At 37.7% G+C, this 17,058-nt stretch overlaps 1 protein-coding gene and 1 long non-coding RNA gene across 8 annotated transcripts in view; one reads left to right on the forward strand and one right to left on the reverse strand.

The window, feature by feature from the left end:
- The window catches only part of LOC113685645 (uncharacterized), a 43,131-nt gene extending 26,303 nt beyond the window's left edge, over window positions 1-16,828 (reverse strand). For 3 of the 7 annotated variants that reach the window (XM_089205453.1, XM_089205454.1, XM_089205450.1), the window contains exons 1-16: window positions 12,863-12,964; window positions 10,298-10,408; window positions 8,403-8,531; window positions 7,926-8,185; window positions 7,508-7,631; window positions 6,744-6,872; window positions 6,170-6,429; window positions 5,472-5,586; window positions 4,977-5,099; window positions 4,054-4,317; window positions 3,630-3,716; window positions 3,136-3,522; window positions 2,504-2,935; window positions 1,380-2,027; window positions 636-1,028; window positions 248-357 (exon numbers count right to left, since the gene is read on the reverse strand). In XM_089205453.1, coding sequence (XP_089061579.1) covers window positions 248-357; window positions 636-1,028; window positions 1,380-2,027; window positions 2,504-2,935; window positions 3,136-3,522; window positions 3,630-3,716; window positions 4,054-4,317; window positions 4,977-5,099; window positions 5,472-5,586; window positions 6,170-6,429; window positions 6,744-6,872; window positions 7,508-7,631; window positions 7,926-8,185; window positions 8,403-8,531; window positions 10,298-10,385 — 3,549 coding nt within the window. In that variant the 5' untranslated portion in view covers window positions 10,386-10,408; window positions 12,863-12,964. Of the gene's footprint in view, window positions 1-247; window positions 358-635; window positions 1,029-1,379; window positions 2,028-2,503; window positions 2,936-3,135; window positions 3,523-3,629; window positions 3,717-4,053; window positions 4,318-4,976; window positions 5,100-5,471; window positions 5,587-5,934; window positions 6,015-6,169; window positions 6,430-6,743; window positions 6,873-7,507; window positions 7,632-7,925; window positions 8,186-8,402; window positions 8,532-10,297; window positions 10,409-10,547; window positions 10,635-12,862; window positions 12,965-16,710 lie in introns of those variants that run through there. The other 4 variants (XM_089205452.1, XM_089205451.1, XM_089205455.1 and 1 more) reach the window with 4 other exon arrangements.
- On the forward strand, window positions 10,085-13,021 carry LOC149046536 (uncharacterized). Its single transcript, XR_016186361.1, has 3 exons — window positions 10,085-10,299; window positions 11,412-11,505; window positions 12,893-13,021. It is a non-coding gene; the product is annotated as an uncharacterized LOC149046536 (long non-coding RNA).
- Window positions 16,829-17,058: the final 230 nt, after the last annotated feature.

Below are 17,058 nucleotides of genomic sequence, written 5' to 3' on the forward strand. Positions count from 1 at the left end.
TCACTAGTTTATCTAGTTTGAGCACTCTGGCATGGCTTAGATGATACCACACGTGTGAGATCACTTGGGGTGGCTATATAGCCTTACCTCCATCCTAGCATCAGCACTGCACTGATGAGGCCCAGAAGGCCGAAACAGTACTGTCTGCAGTTAGTTATATATATATATATATATATATATATATATATATATATATATATATATATATGTGCATATAGGCTATATATTCTATTACAATAACTCTTACCTTTTTTGACCTAAAGCATGTGGAAAAGGATCTATCAATGGCCAGAGAAAGCTCATGTGGTAGCAGAACACTCGAGCTTTGGAGCAAATTTTGACGTGAAAAGGAATTTTCTGAGAGATTTAAAAGTAATGATGAAAGTTAATTATGTTTGTGGCTGAAGAATCATAGGAAAAGTCATTACACATGTTCGCGGATACCAGTCAATTGTAAAAAATACTTTTAAAAAAAAGTGAGGATATCTCTTCAAGTTTCATTACGTATCATAAATCGATTTAAGTAATGTTCGTTATGTTTTAAGATCACGTTTTCTTGAAAAGTCAGCATGATAACAGACTATTGGCTATTTTATGCCAACTATCTCACTAACGGTTTAGATTGTGGGACATACCGGACCGTTTGAAGCAAAGAGCATTCTTATACGTTTTGCAATCTACGTTCCTAATTCTTGATGAAATATCCGAAAGAACTGCACAACTCTGGACTCCATGGTAGCCAGAAGGATATCCAGGCATCCACAGGGAGGCATTCAACGGGTTGCCATCAATCCAAACCCAGTCATCTCGCGCCAAGAAACCAATATGCAAGTTGTCCGGTTTTGGTCTCATTCCTTCCAGCTTGTTAGATAAAGCAGACCTTAAGCCTTCCCGTGATACTTTGGCCAGTGTACCACCTTTTCGATTGCATTCTATTTGAGCGAAATTCCATGTGAGTGCGCTCTGGGTGTGAATAGAGAAGCAACCGCCTTGGAAATGGAAGAAATTCGGACCACATGCAAATGGTGCTGAAACAAAAAGTTGAGAGTAGGGTTTTTAAAAAGGGACCGAGGCTCTATAAATTCTTCTAGTTGGTAGTTATCAGTAAAACTGCGTCAATCCTTTGGTCAGCGAAAGCTGTCTATGAAGAGCTCTAAATCAGTATTTTTTAAGAGTAGTTATGAAGAATACTGGTGCAGGGTTTCAGTGTTGTTTGGGTCTTTTTGCTCACAAAAGAATTTGTATTTAATTGACAAAATGCTCGTTCATAAGGCATGTGGATATATAAAGCTGAAAAACTGGAAATTTTGGCTTTTCAAGGAATAGAAACATTTTAAAAACCAATACTCAAGGATTTGTAAAAGTATTCAACAACTCACCAGTTTTATTACACCTTGTCTTGACTTTGACTATTTGCTCTATCGATAGTGCCTGATTGTAAACTTGTAAACAGGAGATCCTGCCGCGAAAGAACCTATTCCATCTGTTTGTACCTCCAATCAGCACCTCTGAAGCCGTACTTAGTTCCATATTTACTTTGAGAACTCTTTGGGTGACAACACTATTATTGACAAAAATAGTTGCAATTCCTGTTTGGTAATCATATGTCGTTCCAATAAAGTTCCATTTGTCTAATTTCAAGATGTTTCTCTTGTAGAGAAAGTATGCCTTTAAAGTTTTCCTATCCATATATGTCACTCGAACACCAAGTGATTGATGAAACACTTTCAGCGAGCAAGTAAAAAATGCATAAGCTGTTTCATACTTGTAAATAAACCCGGTGGAGTTTTGGAGATACACCCAAGAAAAAATACTAGTAGAAAACCTTGTGTCAAGTTCTCCGTTATTTTCGAGGTGCACGAAACTGTCATTCATACCACTGAAGAAGAAGGAGCCATTTGGATTTCCAAAAGGACCAGGTGCAAACGTAATGCCATAGGACCTAGCTTCAGTGGCTCCATTTGGACTCAAGTCTACCGTTCCATTAGCACCTCTCAGAGGAAAGAAAGCCACTGGCATAGGAACATCTTACAACACACAAAAAAACGACTGTCGTGATCATCAAGACATAATGGTATTTAATACGTTTATCACGGTCGGTGAAGCATTTTTTTTTGTGTTATAGGCCAATGATAAATGAAACAGAACAATTACGCAAAGCACACTCTACCTCGAACTAATTTTTTCTACATGTCTTTGCTACTATATCTTTCTATATGTCTTTGCTACTCTACCATTTCTGATCCAGGATAGTTTATGGGGGGAATTTTCCTTAGTTAGCCCTCCATCACCCTCGTTTTGAGGAGAAAGGCAGATATCCCCACAGATTTCGCAGCCCGAGGCTCTTAAGCATCATCTCTAAATGGAATACAATACTTTGAATCAACGCGAAAATAACTCAAAATTTGTATTAATCTGCGGAAGAAGTTTCCGTTTGAGCAACTGAAATAATTTTTACTAGATCAATTTCTAAATTTTAATTACGTATCTTTGGAAACCATACCGAATGGCTGTTCACAGATGTACCCTTTAACACTGTTGCACGATTGATCGTTCCAGCGCCATCCATAACCAACCCAGTTGGAAGACCATCTTATAGCATTCAAGAAAGACCCACATTTTCCATCTCCACTCGGCTCCCTCGGGCCCCACAGATTATGCTTATTAGAAACCACCTGTCCATCTATCCAGACCCAATTGAATTGACCGGTCAATCCAAGATAAATTCCACCGCGGGTGTCAAATTTTAGCTCTCTTCTTCTATTGGCTAATGCGTCCATCGTGGACGCGTCCTTGGCAACGGCAAGATCGGCGTTGGATTTGTGGCAAAGCCTTCGTGCGTCACTCCACTTAAAGGTTGAGCTTAAATAGAACAGAAAGCAGGAAGTACCGGCTCTGTGCCAGCCGGGTTCGCATCCAGAGGTTATATTACCGCCTAAAAATAAGGCCCGAAACATTAATCATTAGATAATGGTTTCTTATTTATGTCAGCACCCCTCATGTAAAAGGTTCCTTTCCCTTAGATTTTCTTGCAGACAACTTTAAGAATGATCTCTATAACCGCGGTGTTTTTAATGTATCTATTTTGAGCAGAAACAAACACTTTGCAAGTGTTACTTTGTTTTGTATTCTCACCTGGTTTAGAAACATTAAGAGCGTAAAAAGATAATACTGTTTTTCTCCCACAGCAACTGTCATTTCGGTGATTATCGAGGCTTATCATCTGACTGTACGGACTTCTGTCAATCAAGTAAATCTTACGAGCGTTAATCTCTGTGCCACTGCTTAGGACGACAACATCCAGAGGAAAGCTTGTGTAATTAACAACATCCAACTTTGGTGTGATGAAACTTTTTTCCTTCAACACTGCAGGGTAGATAAAGTATGGTTTCTCTTTCACATTTCCCCGTGCTTTTTCCAGAGTGAATCGAAATTCCTCTGAGTAAAGGCTGTGGTCGGAGGGCTGCAAACCTATTCGAAAGTTTCGGCCTTTGTTCGAAGAAACGTAGAAGGTGTTTGATTCTGGAGATGAGAGAGGTAAGTAAAGAAAATATGACCATACAGGACCATGCAAAAAGTACAAAACCGAAACTGAAGTGGCGAATTATCTAGATGGAAGAGAGATGTACCTCTTTGGAAACAAGTTCCCCTTTGGAATGTGAGGTCGTCAAGTGCTGCATCTCCGGAGTAACTTCTGCCTCTGATACCATCTATGACTACCTACAAAGAGATAAACAACTGTACCTACCGGCACTTCTGAAAACTATCAGTCTAACAGGGTAGGTCATCGATAGAGACAATCATGGTAGAGAATTGGTTCACTATGTTTGATAAAGAAATATTTAACAAGTTAGACTGGACGGAAAACTAATATCGATGACTTTTATCAATGAAGCTTTACTGTTTAAAAACATTCAACAAGTAATTGTCAATCTAAATTTTGTCGTATAAAATCCTTAAACTTAAGCAGCAAGAGAAAAGCAAAATATTAAGAATTGTTCACGATCTTTATAGAGTTAATATTGCGTGGATGTAAAATCATAACAACATAACCTACTTTATACTGTCCTGTCTCGTTGAGACTAATTTGCTCGCGTATCCATTGATCTCCTTTATTCTCGGATTTAAGCCAAACCGGTTTAATCCTGTTTTCATTTTGGTTCCGTACGAAGATAACAACACAGCTCATGGTGGAGCCAAACATGTGATAATAAAATGTCATGCACTGTGGTCCCAGCATCCACGGACTCTCAAGCCTTGCTGTGTCTCCACGGCTTCTAGGAGCTGAAGCCTCGATATAAAGGAACTTTCCAAATCCTATTTTTGGAAATAAGATGATGTTAAAGCATCTGATGACATCGTGACGATTTTTACAACATCATTCTCTCAGATATAGTTTCCTTTTCGTCTTCTTGTAAAATCTTTACGTTTCAAAATCGAAAAAAGGGATCACGCGGGGAGCAAACATAGTTTCTGTAAAGTGCTATTGAAATAGAGCCAATAGAAATAATGAAAAAGATACAGTTTCTAAAGTACAAAATCCATTTTGTCTCTTGTCACTCAAAACCCCTTTTTCTTCGTCAGGAACTTTCTCCAATATTCTCTTCGAGCAGGAACCTCTTCGAATTCATTATTTACCGTCTGTGTTCGCATTCACCCTCGAAATGTGCACTTTTATAATGGGGTTACCTATAGTAGCCTCAAGACAGCAGTGTTGGCATAGTTCTTTAGCTCAGTTCGAGGTGAGCTGATACATGTGTCAGTCGGTAGAAGTAGAAACATAGAGTAGGAAAAAAGTGATGAAAATAGCAGGCAAAATGTCAATATTCGACATATTAGGGGCATTGCAGCTCGAGATGTTATTTTACCTCGACGTTTAGCTGTTTTTTTTCCTCTCATTTAACAGATTTATACATAATGTAATCTCAAACTAGTTCTCTAGAGTGTCCAAAGTAAACTCCTAACAAGAAATTTACCTGATGTATGATCAGCTCTTGGCCCAGTATTAACACTCGGAGTAAATCTTCCGATTGACCATTGAAAATCTGCCTTGGTATCTGGCTTCCAAAAGCAAAAATGGGAATCAAAGTTGCAATTTCCTAGAAAGAGAACGAAGAGAAAGATCAATCGCGGTAAATGTTTGTATTATACATTTTTCCAATGGTGAACTAAAAGGTGGAGAAGAAAATTAAAAAGTAAAAAACAAACAAAAGGAACAACAATACTTAATTAAGAAAATGAAATCTTCCTTATTTCACTATTTTGGCATCAGTTTGACCTCAATTGATAATCAAATGCACAAGAGGGCATTATGGAGAACAATGTCTGTAATCGAAAAATTATGAAAATATGATGTGAATGCTCAAAGCTACCATTGAAATTCACCAAAGAAGTCAACTAAGTAGGGCCACATGATATTACGAAACAGCAGTAAAGTACAGCTGTAACGTGCAGTTACTGTTGTAAAATACCTAACTGTTCGCCTGACGTTTCGGTACGATTTGCACACGTTCCATCCGTCAATATCACATCATCGACTGCCACGTCCCCCTGGTAACTAGGGCCAACGACTCCTCGTAGCGCTACCTGCAAAAATTTTGTCATTGATATTCCTGAAATTTTTCGCCGCGTAAACCATTGTAATTTATACTTATTGGTATTTTACTTTCTTCGGTGTAATTATTATTTAAAATTGTCTGGACACTTGTTTCTGCGAGAACTCCCGCAAACAATCATTTCTACGCTAAAGCTCAGAACATCAGCACTTTCGTAAACATTGAAATAGGTTTGGAAACGTCGGTACGATATATGTATTTCTTTATATTTCGGAAGAAATTCTCCAGTTTGCAAATTTATTGCCCTTTCAATACTTCTTTCTTTTCTTCTAGTTCGCTTCCAATTCGAAGTTTTAGCTCCGATATCTAACTTACTAACTATCTAACAACCCGGCCCAGATTGTAGAAAAATTTGGGTTGACCTCAGTCGGATTCTGGTCTATGTTTTTTCTTCTTAGGCTCCATGGATGGGTATCACAAACTTATCCAGGATCATCGAGTGCTTTCTAGGGAAGAGGAGGCCGTGGGATGTAAGGTGCCAGAGGAAAGAATCTTGTTGACAGACTCATTACGCCGGAGTTCGTCACCCATGGAATCGATAAGATAAATCCTACCTGAAACTCGTCCACATTAGGTATATCGACAACGGCCTTTCTCCACTGGTTGCCTTGGTTTCCAGTCCTTTGCCAAGTCAGATAACTTTGTGGTTGACCTGTAGCCCTCACCAATACATCAAGTCTTCCCATATGTAATCCATACATGTGATAAAAGAAGTTTAAACATTTTGGTCCCCAGATGAACGGACTCAGCAGTTCTGCAAACTGATGTTGTTTTGCCGGGCGTGACGCTTCGATGTGGATATATTTTCCACCTCCTGTAAAGATATGTGCGAATAATTACTGATAAGCAGCTATTATGATCCATGCTCTGCTAGACAAGAACGCGACCGCGAAGAAAAAAAGTAACGAAAAGAAAATGAAGGAAATCACTGTAGTTTAGTTACAACAGAAACGCTTTGCTTAGCTTTAAACTTAAGTTTATTCCTCAGTATTGAACTGCGCATCCTCTACTGCGCATAAAAATCATGTAATCAGGCGAATAAACGCGTGCTGATTCAAAGAACACAGTAATGAGACATAAGCGGCTTTTTTTACCTTCACTAGAAATCGTTTGCGATCAAGTACCAACCTGTGTGGTCTTCGGTCGGTCCAGTCCCTTGGCTTGGTGTTCCATGTCTTCTTAGTACCCAATCCATTTGGTCTCCGGTGAAATCCAAGTTGCGCCATCCGCAGAAACCCTCATCAAAAGTACAGTTCACTAGAATTTCAAACGGTTAAGTGGAACGGAGAAATTCACTAAACAATAAAATGGAACATTATTTGCATAGCCGGAAATTAAGAACGGTTACATCTTGCCGTGTGACTTACACCAATAAGGCCTATTGAAGCGACTGCAAGTGGCTTCACTCTCTCTGTATGGAATTCTATTCAAACGCAGGTCAAGCGTCTTGATTTTTTCAGGCTTCACTGACATACTGTCAGTATATCTTTTTCCTGCATAGTCAATGCGATAGAATCAGCTTACGAGGAAAAGGGTCCGTACCAAGGTCCATCATTCCCAAGCTTATTACTGCTTAAGTAGGGGAACTACATACTGACCTGCCTCATAAATTCGTTAAGTTCTCCGACAACTTGCCGAAACACATATTAATGCTACGAGATTATGTCTCTTGGCCGAACCACGATATAATATTGCAGTCGGCCCGGGGCTTGCTCCCCGAAGTCCTAAGTGCTAACCTCCATGCTAACCCCCGTATATACCTGATGCTTTGAAAACAAAGGTATTTTGTCTACTAAAGGTAAACTAATTCCCTCCGTAGATATAAATTTGCTAAAAAATATTCGCTTTCTCCAGTTGTAAGAATTTGCTTGACATTTATCTTCTAACTGTACCTTGAAATGCCCCAGCTGGCATTATATTCTCAGGAGAGACGCACGTTAAATTTGTGCTGAAACTAATATCATCAATGGCAATATCAGCTGTGAAACTTGCGCCTGCCATACCCTCAATTACGACCTGAAAAGAAATGATGTAAGCATTGTCAGAGCAACGATTTACAAGAGTGATTGACTGGTTTATTTAGCGAGTCAGTAGAACAAGGAAACAGATTAAGACATTTATATTTCTTGATGCTTATACGAATGATTTGTTACGAAGTGGTAAAGCAAAAATTGGGGCTCATAGGTGACTATAAATGGGATGGTCAAATAACATGCAACAGCACTCCAAAAATAAATTATCTTTGATCTTCGAGGATATTTTTTCCCATAGTGCATGGTATAGTGTATTGACTGAGATCTGCCTCGCTACCTGGTAGCTTCCGGTGTAATTCAAGGTCGTACAGCCCTCAGTCCAGCTGCTGGAAAGTTTTCCTCCGTGACTGCTCCATACCCTAAATTCTTTTCCCGCCTGATCTCTAACATAGACAGACAGAGTCTCAACGGCGCTGCCGTACATGGAGTAGAAAAACGTTAACCGCTGGTTGCCTCTCATCCAAGGACTGTATAACTTGGCCCTCTCGTGATATCTACGTGGAAGTGACGTTTCGATGTAAATGTACGAGCCATTTCCTGAAAACAAAAATTTAGTTTGACCGTTAACTTTACATATAGGCATCCGACGTCAATCGGTTATCCAGCGTCTCCTCTGAAAGAGCGGTCTGGTCACAGAGTTGAATGGTGTCACGATCGTATTTTTGTTTCATGATATTGAAAAAAAAAAACAAAACAAAAAAACAACATCCACAACAACAAAAAAATTGATTTGGAGGCTCTTTCAATTATCTACCTGAATGGTCTTTGCTAGGTCCTGTGTTAAGACTAGGAGTAGCCCCTTGCCGGAGTAGCCAATCAAAATGATCCATGCCTCTTTCATTCCGCCAGTTGCACAACGTTTTTTGATCAAAAGAGCAATTCCCTGGAAGCAAAAGGGGTGTTCAAATATGATTTGATTTAAGTAAAATATGTTCACAAGTTTTAACGCTTTAACAGGAGATCCTCACTCAGTGGTTGTCAGGCTGCGGTAAAGATCTTAACCACTCAACCACACATAACCCTTTAAAATTAGATCTTTAGAAAATTTAGAAAGGACCAGTTTTAACGTTAGGTCGTTGTACACTTGGAAAAAGAAAGACAAAATGAAATACTACGGACAAAAAAAAAAAAAGAAAAAAGAAAAAAGAAAAGGGTAGATGAAGGAAGATAGGCAAAGTGTTGATGCTGAAACTTTTTTATAAGATGTAAAATAAGTTAAGTTTAAAGCAGATCCTACGCTCAACATTCGAGGTTTTTGTCGACTTGTTATCATGAGTTAAAGACAAGCCTAAGTGAGGTCACATTCCAGTTATTGCTTGGAAACTCAATGTCACCCTGGTAACTAACCATGACATTCAATTACCTGAAGAAATTTGATTGCACAAAAACGCCGAATCAGATTCACAGCAGTGCCACAGCTTAAATCAGGTCACAGAGATACAGTTATTTTTTTACGGCATGAGATCATAATTAATGATTAAACGTTTTCGAGAAAAGTTCAACGTGTGGTTTACCATCTCCCTTGTTAATGTTTGTTGTCATAGAAACCCAAGTTAGATTCATGTCAATAAAACAGCGGCCACTTGAAAAAAACGCTTTAATTTCAAATTGATACCCTTTATTCTATATTCCTATGAAAAAAATTGTTAACAAAGATCTCTATGAAATTGATTCCTAGTGGAGTATTCGGAGAGTGACTTTAAACAGTCTTTTCATCATAAAAGTCCTCAATTGCCCGCAAATTGCCAATAACGCATGGAAATTTCACATTTGCGAGTTCTGAGCCAAAGGTCTGCAATTACCCTCTTTTCAATTAACTCTTACCGGCAGTGAGGTTATGCTCAACCATAGGCGGATGATAAAGTTGGTGAAACCAAGAAAAGAAAAAAAAAACAATTTAGACGCGCTTTCTGAATGCTTACTTATGAAATCTTATAAAAAGAGGATTTCGGCCATTTACATGATTGAACTTGCAGCTGCATTTAACAAAGCCGCAGATTAAACGTCGTAGTTAGCGATTCTATGCCAAGGAAAGGGAGAATGTAGGCGGAAAACACCGGTCAAAAGACAATCTGTGAAATATTATCAATAAGTATCGTATATTCTCAAGCCTGATATCAAATGCGCTTTTTACTCCTTCATTATTGCAGATCGGGATACAAGGAAGATATCCTTTACTTGGACGTTTTAAATTGAATTGGATGTATTTCCTTTCGTTGATTTAGTATGTCATTGGCCTAAATTTTACTTTCTGTATATCCCAACAATAAAAAAGATAAAAAGATACTTTATAATGAAGGTTTTGGAGGACTGAAATTTAAAAAGAGGGAATATATGAAATACCGGGGATTTTTCGATATTTGAAGATGAACAAATTATTTTGTTTATTTTTGCTAATGGTTAACACTGATTGCGAATTTGAATAATCTTCGCGATGGCAAACACTGAGAGAAACAGTAACGTCTTCAACCTTGAATTTGGAAGGAAATACAAGTAATGGAAGAGGGAGACAATTTATCACTTACAACTGACGTGAGGAAAATCAGTAAGAAAAATGATTGGCAAGATGTTGTCTTGGATATAAGAAAGGAAATTAATTTCACGCATTTCCTTTGTAAAACCTACCATAATCCCAAATGGAAAACTTACCGGTAAGGTCTTGAGAAGAGCCACCAATTGTAGCGAGAAATACATGGGTCAAAAGCCATATCGATAATTCTTGGAGGAACTTGAACATAATGATCTTGTAGTATGCACAGTCTAAAAAATTAAGACAAAAAAATAGTAACAGTGCTTTTAATGTTTCTAAAATTGATTACTGGTGATGAAGTATTTTAGAATCAAGGGAATATAAACAGTTTACATTCTCTTGTTGGAACAAAATTTGCAATGATTTTACCTGGTATTTTAAGTTGGCGATGCGCAACTTTGCAAAGCTGTCATCCCTCAAGGAAAGTCATACCTTCAATCGTATGTTGTTACATGCGCTCTTGTCAAAGAAAGGGTGTTTAGCATAACTTATTACCAAACATAGAAACTAAATATAATCAGTAGAAAGTGAAAAGCTGAAATCATTAAGGCCGCAGGAGAAAATTGCGTCGGAGAAAAATAATGAAAAAAAACTTAAACAAATAGGAAGTTTCAAATTATTAAATCATTTACCACCAAGACAGGGCATTCGCATTTATTCTTTATCTCAAGCGGCTCAAACTTGGCAAAGGAGTCAACCGTTTTGATAAATAAAACAGCCATCTGGGACATTTACTTTTTACATAGGGAAGAAAATTATTTAGGACATAATACTGATATTGAAAATATTCTACCTTTTAGATAGCTAAGCAATTAAATACGCGAGGCAAGAAAGAAAAAGCTGAACCTATAAAGGAGAATTCAAGAGAATATTGCTGCTAAATATTTGTTAAAATTCTATGTTACCAGCTGCAGTTTCGTGCAAACGAAACCAGTTGTTGAAATTCCGTTTGTGGAACATCATCGTCGAAAATCATTATTTAAATATGTCACCTTTGGTTATTGCTAATAAAATCGTTCTATCACTTTTCACAGAAGTTGCCATTTGATTTCTTTGTAGCTATCAAATTGGACTGACATCCACAATATTTTCATTCTGCTGTGATGTTTCTCTCTTTATTTTACTCGGACATCCATTTACTATTGAAGACGTTAGTCTTACAAAAATACAACACCGGTATTTCAATCGAAGCCAAACTTAACTGACGTTCTTTTCTTAATCCAATTGTTTCAGTTTGATCGGAAAATGTCTCATGACGAGTTGCTGTCTATCGAAAATTGACTAACAAAGGCTGGCCGAGTCCTCAACTAATGGTCAGACAGATGAGGTAAGTTGTGTTTTTAACAATTTGGTGATAACACTTTCTACTGCCGCTAAGTAACACGATAATAACAGCAATGATAATAATAACAGTAATAATAATAAGAATAATGGTGATAATGATGATGAGGATGAAAATGATACTAATGTCAGTGATATTGATGATGATATCAATGATAGCGATAATATGAGTAATATCAATAATATTAATAATACCCTCTCAATATCCTCCTTAAAACCTTTGAGACAAGAACAATTTCTCTCAGTTTGGCCTTTCGCTGCGCAACATCTTTGCAAATGTGACTTTTGCCTCATTCCTCTAATTTCTAGTTTGGAATCTTAATGCAAGCATTAAAGCCTTGAAAAATCACCAAAATCGGCTGGTTTTTATGATCGTTGCAACCTGTAATTTCCAAATCAGTCCTATATCGTAAGTGTACTCAAGCCTCCATGGCTGGCATTTTTTCTTGGTGCTTGTTGAGGATAAAAACGACCTTTTCAAAAGAAAGCAGCGGAACTTTGATAGGAGATACGCAAGCTAAATATACCCCGATAGAATTACTCATTATCACTAGAAGAAAAAAAATGGTTAAAATACGCCCTTAAAGGCGCTCAGTTAGTCACTGAGAGTCAATTATGTGGTTGAGTTAAAAAATTTGAGAAAGTTTTGAACTCAATTATATTGGAGATGAGAGGGAATAGATGTTCAAAATGAGAATACTGCTCCGAAAGGGAGTCGAGAATTGGTGAGTCAGAAGAACGGATTAGCAGGTTCGTATCTGCTACTCAAAGCAAATAGAGAGCACTCACTTAACATCAAGGACCTGTTCGATAACAGTCCACGAAAGCACCTCTTAGATTTAAACCTGTCAGAATATGTCAATTTGAATATTAGGGCGTTTGTTATCGACGATGTTTTCTTGCGTAATTGATTTCACTTCATTAAGGCAAGTTAACAATCGTTTGACGAAAAGAAGAGCAGTGTGCAAACGATAAGAACTACCTATCATTTTCCTAAAAAATGGCTATTTGGTTAAACTGCGCTATCAGACAACGAATTGAAATTTCTGGCGCCTTTCTTGTATGTCAAATTAATTTACGAGGGAGATATTCTCGTCCCATAGAAGACTTTTTGAAGTCTAGATCAGTAAAATTCTCTAGACTGTAGACTGGTTGAGAACTGAATTGTTCGACAATTTCCTCGCAATTTTCTTTATTTAAAGTGTAGTAAACAGTACCAAGCATATTAATGCACCGTAATTAATGCTTTAAAGTGTCCTACAAGTCTTCAATTGAAGAAGTTAATATCTCCTCATCAAACCCACTATTTTCTAAACTTCAGAGCCTGTGCTGAACTTTCTAACCTCTAAACACGACGTTTTTTTCCCGTATAGGTGAGGGACGCTTTCAAATGAGCATGAACTGATGAACGGAATTCTGTGTCTCATTTCACCTGGAGATCGACATCACGGCCTCAAATAAAACAACACCTGTCAGAATTAGCGCTGACCGGAATTTACGACCTAGATGATTGAGTGCCATTAATGAAGCAGCGGCGCATAAACGCGAATTTTCAATCGCACTTGAAATAAAGCCATTTTTATTTCCATGCATTACATGTTACAGCTAGAACCGTAAACTGTCATAAGAACTAGACAAAGAAACGAAAATTGTTCTCATGAAATTCACCGAGCATCTTTCTTTTCCATTCTAATGGATATTGATATTACTGCTGTTTATCATGAAAATGCATGAAATTCTCTCACTTCAATTGGCTGCTAGCAAGCAAAATGAATAATTGATTTTTAGTTTGCACTGAAGCGCAAATGAATAATTTGAACTCGTGCTTTTCTCATTCCGGTGATTAAAATCGAGTAACCTCTCGAACTGCGAACAATTGGGAGCGCTATTATGATGGCCAAACAGGGCTCAACATAGTGTTCAGGTTTTAAATGTTTCAGAAGCAAATGTTGCAACAGCTAAGGTTGAGTTTGTTTTCTTTATCATTCCCAAATGGTGGCTAATTATGACAACGGAATTTGACAGTTAACTCGACTTTTAAACTTTTTGTAAAATTTAGTAGGCTCTCGATGGAATTTTTGCGATTAATTCTTCAATTAATCCTCTCTCAGTTTTAGAGAGAGGATTAATTGAAGAATTGTGCGCTTAAACTTTTTAAAGCTTGTAATACGTCGTGTTCTCGATAAAATCATGAACTGGAAGACCCGTCAACTTGATTGGTCACCAATGATATCAAAATGCAGTAAATTGGTGGTCACCTGTTGACAAATTTTAAACGATTTTTGTCCTTTGTTTTCACTTTCGTTTTAGCTCATGTCAGTTATGAAATATCTTTCGCCTGAAGGAGGTCCCGTAGGATTGTAGCACAATGTTGGGGCGCGCGCGAGCGTGCTGTTTTTTCTAGAAAATTTCTATGTTTAGCTTTTCAGGGTCAATAAAAGCCATCAAAAGGCAATGAGCAAGGTTCAGACTATCGTTTTCTGTATTAAATATTATCAAAATAATAATATTTGCTCCACAAAGGAAGGCACTCGCTAGTGGTATTTTGGCTATGCCTTTGAATTTCTACTTATTTGGTCTTAAAGATTTTTTTCTTTTGACAGACACTAGGAAGGGCACAAATACGTTGAAAGGTCCAGCAAATCTTAGGAAATTTGCACCGAAGGAAACGCTATAAATCGTACCCGAAAGATCTCTATTTTCTGTGTCGCAAAACGTTACGTAATGGAAGAGAGCATCGTCAAGAACGGTATCTGAGCATGCGTAGACTTTCTAATCTGTCAACTTTTGGTAATCTTTCCCATGTTGTTTTCTTTTCGGTTGACCTCTTTTCAAGCTAACAAGGCCTATGAATACTACGGGTCCAGTCGCTGGAAACCTAGATTCCATCACATAAAAACTGCATTGTGTTAAACTGTTTTTGACTCACCTTTCCAGATAACAATAGTGCGATCGTATCGAGCTGCCATGTTTATTTTGCATGTTGACTTTTACAGAGCTCGTGCTATGTTCGCACTCAGATCTCGCGCGGTCAAAAAGCCCTATGGAGCCTCCCTAAACCTCGCAAAATCATTAGAATGTAGTGGGTCTTACTTTTGCTTTTGAAAAGGTGGTATCAAGCTCAAGACGTTTTATACTTGAGCCACGATCGTTGTGTTTTCTTCAGGACGAGGTATCATCAATCAAAAAATACTAAGTCAGGGAGCTATCTTTAACAGAGAATGAACACCCCCTGATATTAGATGTGTTTTTCAGAAAAAAAAATCCTCGGGGATAATTGTAAAAGTATGGTAACTGTAGAAACTACATGCTGCTTAAATAATGCAAAGATTACGTTAAGATTATGTAAACATTGCTTTATTCTTACCAAGAGCGCCTCTTTTCAATTCTTAATTAGAGTCCGTTTGCACATAATAAGACAACAATTGTGAGGGTGAACAGGTGAGTTTTCGAATATTTTCAGTGAGTAATCATAAAAGTCTTAGACTCTTTCAGTTGATGCATCTCGCATTGTCTGTTGTAAGACACCTTTGAGGACCCTCTTGTTGTAGCAAATAAACTTGTTTTTGCTATTTTGAAGCACAGCATGATTACAACAAAAAGATAATAAATAAAACGAAACAAAAAATCTAAGAGATAAAAATGTCATCGTGGCATAGGTAGTCTTCTGCATGGGGGCTGGAAATATCTTTTTGCTTGTGATACAAATTCCATTCCTTTGTGATTAAGAAAGTTCTTTGTAAAATTTTTTAAAAGGTTTTGACTTGGTCTCTTTAAGGAAGAAGGCAATCATGAAAGAACTATTTGAGCACATGTCTTTGTGGCCAGATTTCTGTAATCACTTTCCAATCCCTAGTTTATATGTTCGAATTAAAACGGGATCACTGCATCGTTCCTAAAATAACCAATAAACAAAATTGTCATTAAATTCTGACTCTGATTTATGGCTGACAACGTGGCTTCGAAAGGATTAATTTTCTTTGAGATTCCAAAAAAATATTGAAATATTGTTTTTCCGCTTCGTAACGGTGAGAAGTTTTAAGATAGAGAAGTGACCAGCGCAGTATTTTGATAGGCCTTAGTTTGGAAACTGAATCTTAGAACTCTTTAGTTATCTTCCTTTGGTTGTTCCCGAAAGTCAACCATGTGCACTCGCATAAATCTGGCACCGGAAAGTCTGACTAGTGCATGCGAGAAAAGCTAAACATAACTGAAACCTGCACATGTTGCGGTGGTCGGTGAAGTTTGATAGCGCGTGAACGAAAGCATTGAAAAGTCGATAGAAATAATGCAGTCACTCACCACGTCCGTAAAGTGGCACTCTTGTTGCTTCGTTCTGATAGCATGTGGTTTAAATGACGAAGAGGTGAATGTTTAACGCCAGCAAAACAACACCATTGTTTCCCTTATTTCAAATTCGAGCACGCCCCTTTTGAATTTTGAGCATTATTGCTACTGACAGTAACGCACAAAGAAATGTAATCACCAGCCTAGCCATTAATGCGCACTTTTCGTATATTTGAATAGCGGACGTTCAATCAATCAAGTGGAATCATTGTTGCTCCCCGCTTAATTATCAGCAAGTGTCGTGCTGTTCTTCATGAACAGAGTGCAATGTAGATAGTTTTTTGTTAATTTATTTGTATAGCATTATATCACGCTGGGCTATGGAAGGATGGGGATTAGGATGGTTGGTACACTCCAAAATAAGTGACCGCTACTTTCATGTTTTACTTTCGAAGTTTAGTCACCTGAGATCTGATAACTAGACTACGAGTAGTCCTTCCGTTTCGGCAAAGTCCGTCGACCGAGTCCAAAAAAAATTTAAAAAGTCAGTAAGAAAAAAAAAAAAAAAAAAAAAAGGAAAAGAAAAGAATCGGTGTTAGCGAACTGTGGGGAGCTCTTGGAGTAAGTTGCTCAAATTTATTTCTTAGTCTTGAAAGCGTACGTCTGTATCCTACTAGTTTGTTTCCTTATATAAACACAGGAAGAAATAGGTTTTTACGATGTTCTCATTAATTGAGCGCCAATTTGTCCACGAATTGAATAAGCACTCTCTTAGGGCAACGGATGACGAAACAACACAAGTCTTCTGTTTGGAGCGCAAGTCTCAACTCACGAGCTTTTGGCAAAATTTATTTTGAGCTTTTGAGACTAGAAACTAGGACACAAAATTGACGTTTTTACCTACTTTCTTCCTTTCTTTCGGCGTATGAGGCTGAAATTTAGCCTTTACCAAGTGGTTTTTGGCACGCGTAAAATGGCTTTTTCATTCCGAGATCTGAAACGTAACTCCTCACTTCAACTGAGGATCTCTTTATTGTTTTGGCAATTTTTTAATGTAAATTCAGGACCTCTAATCCGTTTTCTGTACTTATGTAAATATGATCAGCAGATGTTTCCTCCATCAGATCCTACCCAGAAAATTAAGTCTACTTAAATTTTGAAAAAGTGTACCTGGCACCCAGTCGATCAACATTATTCGAGACTAAGTTTGGATCAAAGGGAGGGAACACCTGAAAAATACGCTGTATAGAAG

The sequence above is a fragment of the Pocillopora damicornis genome, chromosome 4 (assembly GCF_964200805.1).
Source record: "Pocillopora damicornis chromosome 4, jaPocDami1.2, whole genome shotgun sequence".
NCBI lineage: Eukaryota > Metazoa > Cnidaria > Anthozoa > Scleractinia > Pocilloporidae > Pocillopora > Pocillopora damicornis.